At 36.5% G+C, this 19,142-nt stretch overlaps 1 protein-coding gene across 2 annotated transcripts in view; it reads left to right on the forward strand.

Moving 5' to 3' along the window:
• Window positions 1-19,142, forward strand: part of TTC39B (tetratricopeptide repeat domain 39B) — a 74,052-nt gene that overhangs the window by 16,947 nt on the left and 37,963 nt on the right. The window contains exon 2 of one of the 2 annotated variants that reach the window (XM_058043969.1): window positions 5,655-5,689. In XM_058043969.1, coding sequence (XP_057899952.1) covers window positions 5,655-5,689 — 35 coding nt within the window. Of the gene's footprint in view, window positions 1-5,654; window positions 5,690-12,690; window positions 12,879-19,142 lie in introns of those variants that run through there. The other variant, XM_058043970.1, reaches the window with a different exon arrangement.

The following is a 19,142-nucleotide window of genomic DNA, read 5'->3' on the forward strand; positions in this document are numbered from 1 at the left end:
TAGAAGCTACATGACACTCCTTTGGTCTTGGGGGTGCCCAGGGAGGTTTGTGTGAGACAGACAGAAAAGGTGATCAGCTAGGAAGATGAAAGCTTTATTGCAGCAGTAAAGTTCTATGCTACTATCCTATTCTTCTGCCTCTTAGAAGTGCTTCCTTTGTAGAAAGAACTGCAGGTTGAAAAGGAAGAAGAAGCCGCTGTCAACACTAAGTAAAGTTGTCCTGGTGTTTAGCCAACTTTTAACTGAAGCTCTATTATGTGTTCTTCAGCAGCATGTTGGATATGAATCTGATCATGGATAACTGTTGACAGCAGCCATTTGTATGTCAATTAAAGTAGTCATAATGCTTTACTTGGTGAGTGTGTAGCTGAATCTGCTGATTTTCCCACTTTCCAGTCATGAAGGAAGGATGCTGTTTAAAACAGTAGAAGCTCGCCCAGTTAATAGCTGGTGAGAGTGATACCAATTTTTAAAATGTCACTGCCCATCTTTACAAGTAGGTTCAGAAAAACCTTAATCTTGAGGCTGCCTTTGGTATGCAGCCAGCCTGACACATGTGACTGCAGTTCCTTTGGCTGAGGTTTGTTCTTGGTCTTGCCCGGGTTTTTACAGTATGGCTGTCTAAGAATCATCTGGCTGCATGCAGTTGAAGGCAGAGTAGGAACTGTCTACTTTCTGTAACATGTTGGTTAGCTGCTCTTAATTATAACAGTTGTTTCCATTGCAAATGTCTGTTCTGTGTAAAAACTGGAGGGTATATATATTTTTTAAAGACTCAATTTTCTTGTATCTTCTGGAAATTTTTGGGTGATCAGCAGCCAAAATCAAAAGGCCAAAATCTGTGTTCCAGACTGTAATGGGGAAGCCTTTGTTCTTGTGGTTACTGACATCTAATTTTCAAGCTAAATGACACTGAAATGTTTTAATTTCTAATTGTTCATCAGCTCTTTAGTTAACTCTAGCAAAAGTGAGTTTTACCTTATCAGATCCACATTTCTTCTTGGTGTGTGGATGTGTCTCTGGCGTTGTAATATTTGGTGTCATTTTGTTTTTGTGGTTTGGTTTTAGTTTCTTTTTTTTGGTTTTTTTTTGTTTTTTTTTTTGTTTTGTTTTGTTCAAGCATGACTCCAAACCAAGTTTTGAATGTCTCATGTTCTATTTAGATGAGAGTGAATAAGTAAGTCTGAATTACCAAGTCTGTTATTTGGCTTCTCACTACTGAAGTTCTTCATCTGCAGTAGAAAACACAGCTTCTCCAAAACAACGACCATTGTCTGTACACTCAGCTCTCTCGAACAACACTCTTATTTTAGGCAAATAATCTTGAGAGTTTTTAAAAAGCAGATGAGTTATGTTTATAGTTCAAATCAAAAAATCTGAAATAATATGTAACCACAAAAATATGTGCTTTTTTTTTAGAGAAATAATTTTACTTTTTACTTTTCATGTGAAAATTGGTTGTACTGTGTAGAGCAGAACTTATGCATTTTCATTCCATTCTTGCTGCCTCAAGGCTATTTCTGTCTCTGGCAAGGGGAAATAATTTTCCTGTTTTGTAACAACTTCATCATCTCCTTCCCCTTTGAACTGTGTGTTATTCAGTTGTTTCTCTTCCAAGGCTATTAATTGTTAATACCTGGATCTGGTGTCGAAGTGTCAAATAAAGCATATGTAGGTGACAGAGATGAAGACTGGGAGATATCTTTTCCTTCCTCTGCTCTCCCAAGTTGTTTCTCTGCCAAGATAGCATTGAAATGATGTTTCTCTCCTATGTTGGGGTTTTTTTTGCCTATAAACATAAGGATGTAGTTTAACTTCCATTTTATTTTCTACTGGCTTGTAGAGTAGATTGCTCTTTTCTGTAAGAAACTGCTATGAAGTCTAATGAAGCAGTAGTTAAAAAATTATGATTTTTACGCACTATATAATGCAAAGTTTTGTCAATTCTACAGAAATACTAGGAAGTGAAAAGCATCTTAAATTTTTGAGATGAAACCTAAATTTTATTTGGCTCATCAAAATACATCTTCTTTACATCAATACTTTATGAATTAGCTGAAGATACATCACAAATAACCTCTTGGATCCTGCTGTAATGCTGGGTATTTTGTTTCCTAACGTATGGGAAAATATGTAGTACTGAGTTGTGTTTTCTCATGCAACTGCCCATTTAAGCAACAGTTGTTCTGTCCACTGCCATCCGATCTTTATGGACACCTTTCCTGCATATTAATAGATGGTTTCATAAGTCAAGTTCTCAGAACTGCTTCTCTTTTTTTAGTTCATGCAGGTACTATCTGCAGTTTGTAGATGTGTGTAGCTGTGTTACCCTACTTCTCTTAACTTCAGATGAGTCAAACCCAATTTTCATGGCTGGATGTATTTATTTTGGACTGAACAGTCTCACAAACTAAATTTTCGTCATTTAAGACCGATAAGTTGCTCTTTTGTTCACCTCCATTATTCTTTTTTTGTGAAGTAGTAATTTCTGATACTTAATGCTTTAGAGTTGTCCACAGAAACCAGATTTGTTAACTGATGTGCAACAAGCTAATAATTCCACAAGAGGGACATTGATTATTTATTTTTTTTCAGAGTTGCGCAAGCCTGGGTGCTCAGTGGTATTCCACAAGTCAAGCATGCCCTTCCAGGCTTCCCATGCCATTATTTAGGCGCGGAGTTGAGTGTTAGCAACCTCCCAAGTACAGCCCCTCTATTTAGTTAATGATTTCCATACAAGTTACATAATCACAGGGATGGGTCTTCACCTGAGCAAGGGTCTTCCCGACTCGACTGTCTGGGAGTTGCGTTGGTGTTCGTTGTTATTATCCAGCTTCTGTTAGCAGTTCTCAGTTCAGTCAAGTCAGCTAAGTGGAGAGATAGCATGTTGTTGTTTGGTATTCTGGAGTAATATTCTAAGGAGCTTTCATATCGCTATAATGTTTGGTAACTTTTAAATGCACAGTGTTTTTAGGTTATCCCTTTTGTGGACCTGAAATGAAAAATTCTTAGCCACCAGTTTCTTTGAATAATTTTTTATGTAGTCCTGGCTAAGGATAAGGAGAAAAAAAATAGTCATAAAATTTCTTAACAGAAAAGGGGGAGGGGGGACGTGTATATATTTATATTCTGTTCCATTTGATATTAAGAGTATATGGTGACTGCTGACTTAGAGAAGCTGTTTGGAAACTGGTTTCGTCTTTGAAACTGTGAGAAACGACCCTCACTTTTAAAATTTTAACAGCTTTATTAAACCTTAATAAAAATTGCAACAAAGGACTGAATAAGGAAAAATTGCAGTCCTGGGAGTCCCTGTGACTATAAGCCACATGCTCCTTTACAAACTGCAAACTTGTACAAGCCTGTGGAAATGGGACTAAGATATCAATTTGCAGACTAACATCCATTACGTGCAGTCTAACATCCATTTTGCGTACAGTGAGAATAGGAAGACATGGGAAAATTCAGAAATACCTATGGATTGGCTTTTTGGTTTTTTTTATTGTTTTGCTGGTTTTTGTTGGTTTTGTTTTTTTTTTTTTTTTTTTAACATAGAAGCTGCCTTCAGTGACTTTGTTTTCAGCGCCTTTGAGGAGTCCCTTGAAAGTCTGTGACTATTCCCTATGCATATGCCTTGGTGTTTGGGGAAAAAGATTAAGGTTGTACTTCATCCTTTTAAATGTTTGGACAGCCATTTGAACAGTGTGAATGACAGGAATCAAAACTCAGAAGCCACCAGGCAAAGGAGGCGTTTAGCTAGACAGAATGCAGATTCTCTCTCTGTTTCTTCCTGAATGGAGGTGCTGCCCTTGTATGAAGGTTTGAAAGAGCCTGCAAAAGAGTCAAATCACAGATATTTTTTCATGTGAATTTCCAGTCATTACTATTCTTTATTAAGTACTTGACAGTTAAAAGTACGTTGACTTTTGCTTTTCAGGTTTGTTCTCTTAGGAGAAATGGAGTTGTGCTCCAAAAGCTATAAGTGTGTTTTGCCGTGTTTGTTCTGCTGAATTTCTTCTTTTGTCTCCAGAAGTGTCTAAAGGAGGCAAGTAGTCTTTAGTGAAGGAGTTTATTAGAAGACTGGTGACTGCTGTCAGTGTCTGGGGTGAGACATGGGTAGCATAATTTCTGTTCAGGATGTTCCTGTTGGTTTCTATTCAGCTTTTTGAAACTCCAGTTTGCCACAGATCAGGAGGATCATTTAACTGGCTTTTTCAGAGTTCTTTTAAATGGCTTTTTCTGAGTTCTTTCAAGTTCTCCCTGTACTTGGCTCTGATGAGACCACTATTGAAATTCTGTGCTCTGATTTAGTCCCCCTCATTCCAAGGCAGACAGTGAGGTGCTGTGGCATGTATAAAGAAGGACATGGAACTGGTGAAGGGTCTGGAGCATAAATCGTGTGAGGAGGGGCTGAGGGAGCTGAGAGTGTCTAGCCTGGAGCAGACTCCAGAGGCTAAATGAAAAGGGGTGTATGGAAATGGGGGTTAGTCTTCTCGAGGTACCTTCCCGGGATATATTAAAAATCTGTTCCATCATGCTTCTAGTTTTTCTTAAGGAAAGAGCAGAACACACAATTACATGTGGGACATAGTTTTTGATTGAAGAGTGACTGAGTAAAGTAGAAGTCTTTGGCTCAGAAGAGAGGTGAGTCGGATAATGTAACAAAAGCTTTCAAAATTTTAAGAAAAGAGTAAGTACAAATTGATTCTTTATTGTTTTTGAATAAATAAAACTAGGAATTGTTAAACAAAGGTAGCTGGAGCCAGGTTCAAGTAGAAATTCTTATTTTGCACAAAATGGGTATCAGGCTCATGGAATTCCTTACTAATTTTATAACTCATGAATAAAACAGAGTCTACATGCGCTTGAGGAAACTGGTATTTGGAAGGAACAGAGATCTGTTGACAATCACGTGATGATCAGACTGTATTTAGGCCTTGAATACCTGGGGTTGCCAGAGGCTGGAAAGTGTGAGGTGGAGAGGGATTTGTGAGGGAGTGCTGTAGCCCATTTGTCCTCGCTACACAGTTCTAGAGCCCAGTTTTGGAAACTGGATACAGAAATAAATGATCTTTGAGCTAAGCTGTTCTGCTTGTTTTTACATTTTTTACATTTGTGCATTTCTTCCTTTATTTCAATTTGAAATTTGAGTCTAGGTGGAAAGCAACAACTTCCAGATTTCTGGACTAAGCTGTTGACATAACAGCTTTTAATGTGGGAGCTAGCTGTATGTGCATGCTATCTGTCATGCATTCCAGACCTCTTGTATGTACTCTGGCCAACCTGCATATCAGGTATATGCACCTTTTGTTTTGTGTGTTGATTATACTGTTCAGCTAGTGCATCCTGACGTGTGCTGCACAGACTCCTGAGGCATAAGCCTGTATTGCCTTCTGTGATTTACATGGTGGAAGCTTAGAATCTAAAAAGGAAAACATCTTTGGTTTAATTCAGCTGTAGTCTGATGTAGTAGCCCATCGGAAATATCTCTGTATAATGATTTGCAGTGAAAGCTTAGCAAAGAGTCAGTAGACTGTGACTATTGTGGTGATTACTGTCTATTGCAGAAGTAAGTGCTATCTGGTAATGGTAAATTTCTGCTGTGCTACAAAACAAATGCACATTAGATTGAAACTTCTTTTTTTCTTCTGCAGGAAAACTTTGAAGATGCCTATGAAAACATCCCTGTGTAAGTAGAATTTTTTTTTTAATGTATGTTTTTGAAATTCCTTATACAGAAATAGAATACTGTGCGCACACCATTCCAGGGAAATATAATTTTATATGCACTGACTACATTCACATTTTTCAGAACAGTTAAAGTCCTCAAGAGTTGAGAAATGGAAGTATGAGTAGGTTGATATATATGATGAAATATTTGTCAACAAATGTGACAAGTGTAAGGAATTAAACCAGAAATCTAGTAACTGAGTTACATACTGACAGCTTTAGACATTTTTGCATGGTGAAAAAATATAGTCACTTAACGTTATTGGGAAAATTTTGGATCATACGTTATGCAAGACTATCTAAGCAAGATTTTCAAAATGGAAGTTGCTCTGTCTTATAATATACTGCTGCACAGATGTTTTCCCCTAATGGAGTGAGATAGTCATTTCTCTGTTGTAAGATCTCATGCTGAAGCAACAACTGTCTTAAACTGTGATGAAAACACATTATGCTGTTTGTACGTGGTTTTAGTTTTTCTCCAGGATTTTATTGCATTTTTATGCCATGAAACACATGAGGAAGGGACTTTTGCTGATATCCTCAGATCACTAAAACACTTCTAGACCCAGCAGTAGGTTTGGACTGAACTTCATGGCCAAAACATCCATGGCCTTGGAAAATTGTATTTTACATATTGCCAGACCCTCTGTTTGTATCTTACCTAGAATAGTAAAGTCTGATCTGTGTAGAACTGAGAAAAATTAAGCATTGTTTCTTGACACTTAGAAGGAAACAAGAACCTGGTATGTTCAAGTTGGGAATTCTTCATGTTAAAGATTACTTACTCTTCCTTGACTGCCTTGCAGTTTGTCCATGATTGGGTAACTTATCTCTTCAGCTGCTGTTCTCCCCTGGGACAGGGACAAGAGTAACTCTGAAATGATATGTGAGACTATTTGTCCAGTGTTCATTTGTTCCATGAGAAAGTGGTTTTGCTGTTTTCTGTTGATGTCTGAGCTGGGCATGGTTGCTTATTTTTGGCATGTAGAGCCAAAATAAATAATAAATAATTTGTTCTTCCTGAGTGTCTCTTCTGTGTTCATAGCTGACTTACAGGTACACTTTTTATAACACAAGTTAGGATGTCAGTTTATTCTGGCTAGTATTGCTTCCATCTGCAATAAGCATTGTATAGAAGAGTCAATGACAGATGATAGAGAGAATATTAATGGGCAAAAAACGGTGTTGTTACTTAACATCACATTGAACATAGTGAATGTGTATATTTTTTTGTATCTGGGCAGGATTCTTCACTGGATTAGACTTGCCTTTCCCAAATTCTTTCAAAGATATGACTGTTAAAAAAAACGTGGCTAAGAAACTGAAAAAAAATCTTGGAATGTTTTCTGAAAGTCTTCCATCTTATCTTTCTTGAAATGCTTTGATTGTAGTTTACAAATGATGCTAGTAGTTTGCCTGAGGGAAAGCCCTTTGTAAATCTAATGCCATACTGGTTGTTCCTGAGTTTTCTCTATCTATGAACAGAGAATTAATTGTAGTTTTTTCATTACTATATTGAAGCAATGAATGGCTCGAGGTTTAAGTTTCTGGGAAGCTGTGTTTGTTTTTTTTATTTTGCTGTTGTTAGTGGTCACGTTCTTAATTTTTCTGTGTCAGTGTTTCATTTTCCTCTGTTTTGGATAGGAAGGTGACATTGTTACAGCTCTGTGATGAGATGCCTGGCATTGGTTTGAGTGCTTTGTTGCAGTTAGTTATATCTTATTGAATTTAACTAAAATGGACCTTTTTTTATGGGGAGTTGGGTCAACAAAGACTCACATTTACTTTTGAGATCAGTTTTGGTTCAGATTCTGTCAGATCATCATGGTGGTTTAGAGAATTGGGAAAGAATGTGTAACAACCAGATCTTCATGTATTTCACACACCACTCTGCAATTCTTAGTGTGAAATATCTATAGAGTAACACGGCTCTGTATTTTGCACCAGTAGATGCTAGTGAATGGTTTTTCTAATCCAGCTTGACTTCAGCTTCTTTTAATATTATTGCTTACCAACAGATACCAGATTGTGCAGGTTAGATGTTGAAAGGGCAGTAAGTTACCTTAATATGGTAAAATCCTTCCTTAAATCCCATGTGCTGGCTGTCATGTCTGAGGACAGGCCCAGGAGAAAATCAGTCTTTGCTCCAGTGGTTTAAGTGTATTAGATTCTCTTTTGTCATCTTCTACTCATGGTAGTTACTGTAGATATAAGCAGCAACTCCAAAACATGTAATGATCACAAAATACTTGCTTTGTAGAAACATGAAGAAACCTTTAAACAGAGGTATTTACTGTGAATTTTGTTTACTGGTACTAAAGGTGAAGAAAGACTATTACAGTAGGTCACTCTGCTATTTTACTTAAAGCAAGCACTAGCATTTAATATCTTCTCTGCCAACAAAAGTAACTGAGTTTTGAAAGTAGTGGTTTGGTAGCAACACTTCATAGACCATCTTCAATCTTCCAAAGATAATAGGTGGAATATATGTCAAAGTAAATTCACCATTATCTGTTTGTGTTAACTCAGAGCTAGTTTGATTGGCATATTCTGTTGTAAAAGGGACTGAGTAACTAGAGACAAACTGTGGTTTCTGTTGTGGAAACTGAAGCCTCTGACAAGAAGTTTTGTTGTGGTAAGCTGTTTTTTACCATTTTTGCACTGGAGTGTTTGCTTCCAAGTTTTGGTCTGGGTGGATGTGTTTGACTGAGTTACCTAGTGCCTGCCAAGCATCTACAGATACAAAAACATAGATATACATACATAGATGGAGCAGATTTTGTGTGGTTTATTCTTTTATGTAATGCTTGCTAAAAATGCCTCATCAATACCTAAATCTTACTGTGGAAAAACTACAACTTTAATTTCAGTCTCACTAAACAAGATAATTCGCTACTTCTCTATTTTTTCAAAATATTTCTGCTACCTTAATTTCAAATAATTCTGAAAATCTCTTCATAGAGAATTCTGAAAATCTCTTTGAATCTTTGCAGATATTCATGTTTTCTGTTGTCAAAGTGTAATTTTCTAAGTTATATTGTCTTTGGCTTTACAACTAGATTGAAAGCGGTTTGAGTTCTCCAACAGTTTTTAACCATCACTGTATTATGCTTAGGATGTACTGACCTTGCCACTGCTATTTTGATTTCTGTATATATTTTATCCTCTGAAGTTCTCAATTTGTTTAGAACATGTATGAAATTATAATTTTGTTTCTATTTCTGTCCATCTCATTTTACTTACTGTTCCTTAAAATGTCATCTGTATGTGAAAGGAATAAGTAGCCATCAAGTTATGTTTGTCAATTCAATCTGCCTTAGATTGCCATGCAGTCTTTCTCTTTGAGATAAAGGCAAAGATAGTGCCTTTGTTTACTAAACCAATATCAGAGGCTTATGTAAATGAATAGCAGCATTTAGAGCAACTGCTCTATCTATATAGCTGTGTGGTTATGTAGATGCTCTGTATGAAGATGCTCTGTCATAGTTTTTGGGAAGAAATGCAGTAGTCTGCCTGATGGCTTCAAGCAGCTCATATGAAGAGGAAGTCTTGATGTTGTGCTATTTTTCTAGAAATTTTAGACACCAGACCCTGTGTCATGTCATCAGTGGAAAGAGAGTGAGATCTCACTTAAATGTGTTTAAAACATTAAGTATTGGAAGAATGGGAGCTTGCATTCTGTAAGCAAAGCAGACAGATGATTTTTGATCAAGAATGGAACTCCTGGGATTTTTTGTCTTTATCAATTTCAGCAGAAAGAGACATACTTGGTTGATTCTCTTTTGCATTTTCTTTGCCTGACCGAAGTTGTGTACTGTTAATCCTTGATCCTGCCAAAGCAGCTCTGTGTGGTATTACTGGGGTGATAGATTAAGGGCCAGAAGTGTTTAAGGAAGTTAGAGCAGGTTATCCTTGTAATCTTAGATGTGTAGTTAAGATTTCAGTTACACCTGCACATGTGAGTGTTTTGTCCGTGAATGAAATTGAACAGTTAAGGAAATGGCTCTAAATTCAAATTTTAATTCAGCAAGCCAACAACTTTTAGGGACAGTTCCTGTCTTCCTAAGTTTAAACTCACATTTTGGCATTGTCTTGAGATGGTGAGAAGCAGCTGTGACAATTTAAATCATCAATATTTTATTTTCTTATGTTTGACCTTCAAGGTTACTGGCAAAAAGTTCGAGTAATGGCAGTTTTTGTGTCTAGAAGATAATATTTTTATAGCTGCATAAATATAAAAACATGACCCACTAGCTACTTTATATTGTGAGTTTCAAGATTTGAAAGAGCAGTAATGATACAGCAGCCTTATCTCTCTAATCTTTCCTCACCCCAAACAGTTCTAAGATTATAGATTTTTAAACTTGGGGGGGTTTCCATTGGTTACACGCTTTCATGGTTACACATTTTCATGTCTAAACACCTGTTTATTCCCACTACACCTTTTGCCTGTGCTTTAAGATTTCTTTGTGCTTGTATTTCAGTAGAAAATGTCAGGCCACATTGTGCTATTGTTTGTATTGGGATCTTCTGTTCACTTTGACACGTGTGTTTCCACTTGTGTTTGTAGCTCCTTAGAAACCGAGGAGAGGAGGTAGACAAAAACCCAAATTCAAAAAAACCACAGAAGTGCCCAAAACTCTGCATGTTTTCCACACTCTTTTATTCTTTTTGCAAGGCTTTGCTTAAAAGCTGGTGCACAAAAAGATATTACAGCATGTTTTTCTGTTATCTCACGTTCACCAAAAGAAATCTGTCTTACTTGAGCATAAATATTTCTTTGCAGTTCTGTGGCTTGTTCATTCATTACAAATCAACGTTGTGGCTTTAAATTCACTTAATTTTTAGAGTGGGACTTTCTGGAGACTTATGGAATCTATTTAAGTGTTGTGTTGGAATCTTGATATTATGCTGGAATACATTATGATATCTCTGTTTTCTTTCTTTAAAGATCTTTCAGGAAAGTAATGTTTGTTCTGTGCTTTGATAAAGATTGCATAACACTATTTGTGGCCCTGCAGCTCAGGAATTGCCTTATCTGAATAACTTCTGAGACTTGGAAAGTGATGTAGACTTTTGGATTTGTGGTGCAACCATTAAGATGTAAGTGCTTTAGACAAGAAAATGGAAAGATGAGTTTTAACTCATCAATGAAGAAAAATAATAAATTAGTCAGAATGTGTTGAGAAGCAGGATTGTTTTTAAGGAAAACAGACTGAAACCCAGATTTGCCTGTGTAAGTGATCAAACAAACAAAAAAAATGACCTTTTTTTTTAATAGTGTTGCTTTGGTTATGTCATGTCCACCCCTTCCTTCCCATATGATTAAATGCTGTCACAGAGTGTTTTGGGAATCAATCTGTGTGGAAGGTTTAGTGTATGTGTATTAGTTCATTTTCCTTTAAGTCAGTTGAGGGGAAAATGTTTGAGCATGGGTTTGTATTTGCAGACAGAAGGCTTGTTTTTGTCAGCTCTGTGGAAATGTTCTCCTGACTCACTCAGCTTTTTCTAGAAGGTAGTTTCTGAGCCGTCAGATGTGGACTGTCTGAACCTTATCCTATGTTAAAAACAGAACACTCTATGTTTTGTGGGGAAATTGAGTTGACTTCTTTGTGACTGGGCAGCCTCGATTAAAACTTGTCTGTTCTTCATGTGTAAACAAGGTCACAGAAATCTTGGCACTTTTACTTTCCCTGCCCCTAATATTGTTATGCAAATGGTCAGTTAATATACTAAGTACTCCTTCAAATGACATGGTGGAGAACTTAGATATATATCTCTCAACTCCTTGGTCTTTAACACCACTCGTTCAAGTTTTATGGAAAATGTAGAATGTCCCGATTTTAAAGGTGCTGTTGTCCATAAATTACAGGTGTCAATTTCATCTCTTTGAAAGGTTTAAAAAATTCATGAAACCTCTTCCACCTGATCATAGCCCTTGGTTCCAAAGGTGTTGTAGAAAATACTGTGTAATTCTTTCCTAGTATGTTACAAATAAGAATGTTTTAACAAAAGTACATTGTTTAAATAAATTGGTTTGAAGTATTACTGCTGATATCTATTTCGCATGCACCTGAAATAAGTAAATGCAAACCTGTAGTTTCCATTTTATTCATTTTTGTGAGTAAATAACAGTAAGCGTAGCTAGAACTAGATACTATTAGTTCAGTTGCTACAGTTTTAAAGAATACCTTTTGAAGGTACTAGTGGAGGACATTGTGTAATTTTCTGCTGCTTAGCTCCCATGTATTGAACTTTCATCATATCTCATCTAGAGAGATTAGACCAAGGGGGATAAAACTATCTGTGTTGTAGCTGTTTTGCTTTTGACTCCTGCTTTCTTCTGTGGCAGCTGATATTCATAAAGAGAATTGTTTTTTAGCAGCTGTCTGTGTTAGTGATTTGTTTTGGTCATAGAACTCTAGCTAAAAATTTGGATTTCTCCGGGAAAGAATGTTGAAGGGTTAATTAAAAAAAAAGGGATGTTTGAGTACTGTCAAATAAAGAAAATCAAGCATGAGCTAGTTATTTTTCTTCAGTGTTCCTTGCTATGAACTCTCATATATTTGATCTAGTTTTCCTGCAGTTGCTTTAACATACTTTACTGCAGTTTCATTAGCATACTTTTCCTTTTTTGTCTTTAATTTTGTCTTTTTTTTCTTTTTTTTTGTATTCAGCAAATACAAAGGTGACTCCTTTTTTGTCTGTAAATATAAATTACTCTGCGTTCCTCATGTCTCCATTTTCCCGTTGCAGTTAGGAGTGATGGATTAGAATTAGGCTGCAGCACAGATTGGTAGAATCTCCCAGCATCCTCTTCCTGCAGAGGCATCAGCTTCCAGCATTGACTGTAGCTGCTGCCACTCTCACTGACATTTCTTTTGAATTCGGCTATGGAGAGTGCCTCTCTTGCCAGCTGCAGGCATGGAAACTTTTATTCTTTTTGCTTGATAACTCATTAATGAAACCTCGTGGATATTGAGAAATAAAACAGAATCACTTTTCTCTTTATGCATTTCTTTGTCTTTTTGCCTTTTTTTTTTTTTGGGGTGTGTGTGTGTGCGCACGGTGGAAAAGAGTGAAAGAAGCAGCACTTATTTTTACACAAGGACTGTATTTACATACCTGAAGTTAACTGAATTAATCCTGTAAGTATATTATCTCTGCCTAATAGTTCTTGAAATCATGAATGTGGTAGCAAGATTTATGGTATTTTGTCTGTGAAAATTTGCTTTAGAATGTATGTCAAAATACAACATTGTTATTTTTATATAGATTTCCTTGAAGATAAAGGGAAAACTATATATTCACAATGGAATTATGAAATAATTGTTTCTCCTCTGCACTTCACAGTGGTGAACAATGCTTTTAGAGAGCAGAAGCTTCTCTGCTGATGTCAGTGCTTAATCAGCTCAGATACTGTAGGTTGTAGAACACTGCAAGGTGTGTATTTTGGGATGCCATTCTTTAAAATGTGGTAATTTAAGGACAGTATCAGACTTAGAGCTACTTTTTCCATTTATAGACTATGTATTCTTCTCTTGGTAGCTGTGCTCATTTAACCATTTGAGGTTATATAATTTTTTACTTAAACATAAATAATTAATTTCATGGGATGCAATGCAGTGCTTTCAAAGTATTGCGTGTTAAGTATAATGCAGTGTGCTTTTAGACACTTTAGTTCAGAATATCTCCAGCATAGGCTCTAAGTTCACTATGTAATAAATACAAGTAAATTGGTTTGAAGTTTAGGAAGAGTGTCTTGCTAGGATCATGATGTCCTAATTGTCTCTTTGGATCTAGGCCAATATTTGTGTGACGCAGTGTTAGTCCCATAAACATCTGGCCTCATCTGGTGTCCTACTTGCAGCATGATTTTCTTTTCCCCATAGCAAGATAAGTGAAATTTCTGTTCATTTAATGTAAAACTTGTAGTGAGCTGTCATTATTATTCGTATATGCGAGCTCTCCAAGGAGGTTCCTTCTCAACCTATTTTCTTGTCAGTATGCCTTATTTGGATCTATTTTCTAGCAGAAATGTTCAACAGATCAAAATTATGTATTTTTTTATGGTGGACATCTACTTGTCTGTATCTACATGCTATATATTAAGTTTTGGCACTATCGCTCTCTGCCATATTCAGATGATCATTTTTGTACATCATATTGCATACAATGACCTCAGCTTGATTATTTGATACAAACTATTAGTCTGATAAGGAGTATGCAAATACAGTAAATTCTCAGTTTACCTGCAAAGATCTCATGTTAAAGCTTACATCTAAAAATACTGAGTCCCATTCAATAAATCTGATAATCTTTTATACTTCTGTGTATTCCCATTAGTGTTGAACAGAATAGAAATTTAGAATAGAAATAGTAAATTGGATTTTTCTTCTGCCTGCAGACCAGTACTGACACTTACTTGATTTTTCTGCTTTCTCAGGTAGACTTGGTCAATTCTAAATGCCTGTGATCTGTTTGTTTTCTTGGCAGTTTTTAAGCTTACATATTTTTAGGGTCAAATTCATGCTGGAGTGGTTTGAAAAGGTTTAAATAGGATTATTTTTTAATCATTTTAGTGATCAGATGAACTGTGTATGCCTATTCAGTTGGGTAAATAGTAACCTAAGGAATTGGCATGTCTTGCTTTCACAATATGGGTGAGTCCTTATGGTAAATTTGGGTCTCTCTTTCTGTCCATGTGCAATGCAATCTGCTGTTGAACTTAAGAACTTGTTGTCATATAAAACTGCTGATGCTTCTCTGATGATAAAAAACCACCTGACTTGAGGTGAATTGATTATTGGCTTACTGAATCTGGATAATGATCTGTCAAAAACTGGAACATTTGGCTATGCTCATGTTTCTTTTTAAAAATACAGATAAGACACAAAAGTGGCTCAAAGTGTAGCCTGTGTTATTTTCGGAGTAGTAGACTCTGTTGGCAGTGGTGGGTTGATGGTGAGCCAGCAAGATGAGCTTCATCTTGGCACTAGATCCTGTGGCACCTGAGATTCAAGCAGATGGTCAATTTTGCCTAGATTTTCTTCCTTCCTGCTTATTCTGTTGCTTTGTTGCCCCTGTAGAGTAGTATGTGAGGATATACACCAATCAGTATTTTCTTGTGATATTCAGATGCTGCGTTGGTAGAGATATGTTGATAAGGAAAATCCATGTTTTTAATAAGACAGATGACCAGGAAAGTTCCTTGTCTCATCATCTGTCCCCATTCCCTCAGTCATTGAAATATTTGGAGGCTGAACCTCTTGATTGCTTTTTTGTAGTCAGTTGTTAGATTACCATGAAACAGTACTCTGGGTGCTGGGCTGCTTTCTGACTGGAGGACAGTCCAGTGCATGCCCTCTTAAGTTGGAGATTGCAAATAAAACTTACATGCAGAATATAAAGCAAATAAACATTTGTCTCCTGACACATGGTGATCTGACATTTATATTTCAAGATCTGATGAGACTTCTAAGAAGGAAGTTTTTTGTAGAGAAAGGTTTTGTTTGTTTGGTGGTCTTTTAATGCATTTCATTTGTAAGACAGCATTACTAATCTCAGCCCTACTATGTTTGGAAAGCATAATACTGTCCATATACATTGCCCTAGCCAAATGACCTATCCAAGTACAATCATCAGCCTCTACCATCCTACCCATCCTCATACTAACACTCTCCACCTGCAAAGCAGGCACAGGGCTGGCCCTACTAGTAGCCTCAACCCAAACCCACGACTCTAATCACCTACACAACTTCAACCTCCTGCAACGCTAAAAATCATTGCCTCCACTGCAGTACTCCTGTAGTGCATTACTGCTGCTGTGAGCAGTAATAATTCCTAAAATAGAACGTTGTCACTTGTTGGTAAATCTGTTAAGTTTAGAAGAGCTAAGACTGAGACTTCTAGTTCTAAAAAGAAAGAGAGGGCAAACACTTTTCCTAAAATACTAGCAGGTTTTTCCTATGCCCAGCTTCTGGTCTGTAAGACAAAGCTGTATCTGCCATCTTTGCCCTTGCCTTGTTGCTACATTACATGTAACATTATACCTGTTAATGTATAGCAATGGATCAAATAAAGTCCTCTCTTAGTGAAATTCCAGTAGTCTATGAAAAGCTATCAGACTCACCTTTTTTTGACAATGCTAAAGTATAGATAAAAACTGTGAAGTAATTCTCAGCTGATTTCGGTGCATACTATTTTAATAATAATTTGTTTTCAATAGGAGCACCTATCTCCTTTTTTCTCCTTCAGTTATCTCTTCTCTTCTCACTGTTTTTCTGAGAGCTCTCACTCCTTTTCCACAGCTGTTTGTTTTGAAAAATAGTTTTCCATTCTTTCTCTTTATGTATACAAATGTGTAATATCAGCTAGCTACTGTTTCTTTTTGCTTTGAATCAACTTTTCTGCCACAACTGTAATCTGAGGCAGAAGAAATTATTTAAAAAATCCTAACCCAACAATAAACAAAACCCCCAAGCAATGAAACAAAACCCCCAGTGGTATTAAAGGAAGGAAAATGGCCTAGTGGTGAGTTGGCTTGATCATTCAAAGGATCGTATGGGTAAGTCCATTAGTATTGCAGCAATGATCCCGAAATTCACTGATAAAGATACAACTAGCTGGCTAAATGCTGCTATCTCATGGGGAGGTAGTGTTGAGGAGGGAGATGCAACTGTACTAATCTGAATTGCTTTCTACCATGGTCTTTGCTTTGGTCTTTGGTCTTTGCATATTACCAGCTTTGTGGGCGGATAGTTGTCTCCAAAAATTCAAATGGAAGGTAGTACCAGGGAAGGGCTTGGGTAATAACAATGCTGTTTGTCTCTCTCTGCTATTGAATAAGATTTCAAATACAGTGTAAGGAAGTCCTAAGGGAGGAATAAGTGAAAATAAGTGTGTTACCCTGATGGTTTTGCCTGAATACCAAGCTACATAACCTAATGTAATTTAAACTAAATGACCGTTTAGGGGGTGTTTTGTCAGTTGTGTGTTTGCTGGCGAGATTTTTGATTATTTTTGTTTGTTTCTTTGTTTTCAAATTTGTGTGATGTTGGGTACATTTTTTATACCAGGCTTTTAAACTAATTTCTTTCTGTTTTCAAATTTGGCTAGCACAGTTTTGTATAATTTTGCTGCCAGTTGGGTTTTTTTAAGTGAGTGGTCAGCACACAGAATATTGCATGCATTGGTGAGGTTCTGGAACAGTGAAGACTGTGAGCCTTCAAAGGAATAAAGTCTGCCTGCATTGGCAAGAAATTTTTTTTCAGTGCTTACCATAAATATTTTATTTACCTAAAATTCATGCTTCTCATAAGAAGGAGTGTATACATCATGAATGCAGAATTTGCTGTGGAGGTGTGACTAGTGGATTTAATACCTGGGTAAAATAAGTTACTGTTTACTATACTGACCAGTTGACTGAAGACTTTCTGTATTAATGGTAATAGCCTAGGACAGGAAATGCTTTATATAAATTGCAAATTGTTTCATATGCCTAGCGGTATGACTTAAGGCATTTTTCTTACAGCATTTAGCCATTTTTCTGTTCTGTGTTTATAAATGGTGTTGAACACTGAGTTTTAGATTAAATGATAAAAAAGTTTGCAACAATTTTTCTGTTCTCATTTTAAAAATATTGATCACGTGATCTTATATTTCTCCAGAATTATCAAGGACGTAATATACTTTAGTATCTTTGCAGCAAGAAATGTTCAGCTGTGAGACAGGTTACTCAATTTGATTCTGCATTTCTGAATTATTCTCTGGGTGAAAGGTGTGCATGGCATGCCTATAGGCGAAAGAAGAAAATTTTAGCTTCATGAGGCTTGCCTGATGACCCTTCAGAGGCTGAGTCCTGTACCTGTCCAACAAGATACTGAAAGACATATGCCAGCTGTAGCATTGTGTGGGATTGAGGGTTGTGTGCAATTTCTTGCATATGTCAGTTGTCCCTCAGAATAATGTGCATTGATGAGAATTCCTTAGGTTCAGACTTTATACAGGAATTATTCCTAAAGGTTGTGCATTTCTGCTTGTATTTGTTTAAACCAAATCATACAGAAGTCTCTCACTTATGAGATATAGAGTAATCCCTTGTATAAGAAAATACAACCCAACTAAAAAGCTGTTTTGAACATTTCCTATGTGCGTGGATTGTAATACCTTCAGCCATCCTTCACTAAGAACTCTAGAACATAAAATGTAGATCTAACAGACTATCTCAGTAGGATTTTACAAGTTATTTTGCTTCATTTCATGATGCTCTTGGTGGGCTTTTGTCATGAGCACTAGTGCAACCCACTGCTCTGTTACAGGAAGGCAGTTCTACAAGTTTCTCACCTTCGGTGTGATGACTTGTGCTGCATCTTTGTGCAAATGACTAATAAAAGTGATAGCATCTAATACTGTCCTTTAAGAAGGGATTGAATCTAAATTTTGGTACAGCACTAGACAGAAAACAGGTATTACTGTTGTTGGGTATATGAGTGATGCATGAGAGGGATAAGATGCAAAAGCCATTTTTCTTTTAAAATTACAAACTTAGAGGTGAGAAGTCCAGTGCTTTCAAAACATGAAGAAAATTATTTGAAGAAATATTTCCAGACAGAAATAATATCTGAGTTGTCTGTATGATTGCTCAGGTACAGTGAATACACATGGGTCTATGCTAGTCTTTATGTGAAAGTGGTTCCTGTTGGACATTTCAAATCTTTGCAGTTACTAGCTGTGCATATAAAAACATCAAATGCTGCCTTAAAATAGGTATTTTAAGGACAAAACATCAGAAAAACGTGTTCACAAGGAGATAAGCAATCCTGCAAGCTTTTCAGACACAGGAGACTGCCCTCTATTTGGATGAACATTAAAAAGGTATTAAGAGCCATACTTCACTGGTGTTTCCTTAAATAAACACGATATTACTCACAGACACACAGTCTGTGTTTTCTACTTAAAGTTTATTGAAAGAATGAGAAACCTTACAGAGGAAAGGTGTTTATCCAAGAGGAATTGACACATGTCGGTGGAAGATAAAATAGTCAAAGAAAATAAAAGATATGGGGTTTGTATAGTGTTTTACAGAGCTAGGCAGAAGGAGTCTCTGCCACAGCAAAGGAGGATTCCTCTTTCTCCTTCACGGAGACTGAAGTAACAGTAGATTATAACAGGACTTCCAGTGTTTGAATGTTTGAGGACTGACAGAAATCAACAAAGAACCTGTTCCTTAACAATTACCTTTTTCTTAATGTATGATTTTTAAATGTTGCAGAAATAAGGATGTTAGTATTCTTGTCCTAGTGACATGCTTCTAATCTGAAGCATCATTTAAAATTAAAACACGGCAAAAAGAATTCTGCCAGGAACAGACTTTTGCTGCAGTAATACAAGGTGTCTGAGCCATTTCAGTT

This window comes from Melospiza georgiana, chromosome Z (assembly GCF_028018845.1).
Source record: "Melospiza georgiana isolate bMelGeo1 chromosome Z, bMelGeo1.pri, whole genome shotgun sequence".
In the NCBI taxonomy this organism is placed as follows: Eukaryota; Metazoa; Chordata; class Aves; order Passeriformes; family Passerellidae; genus Melospiza; species Melospiza georgiana.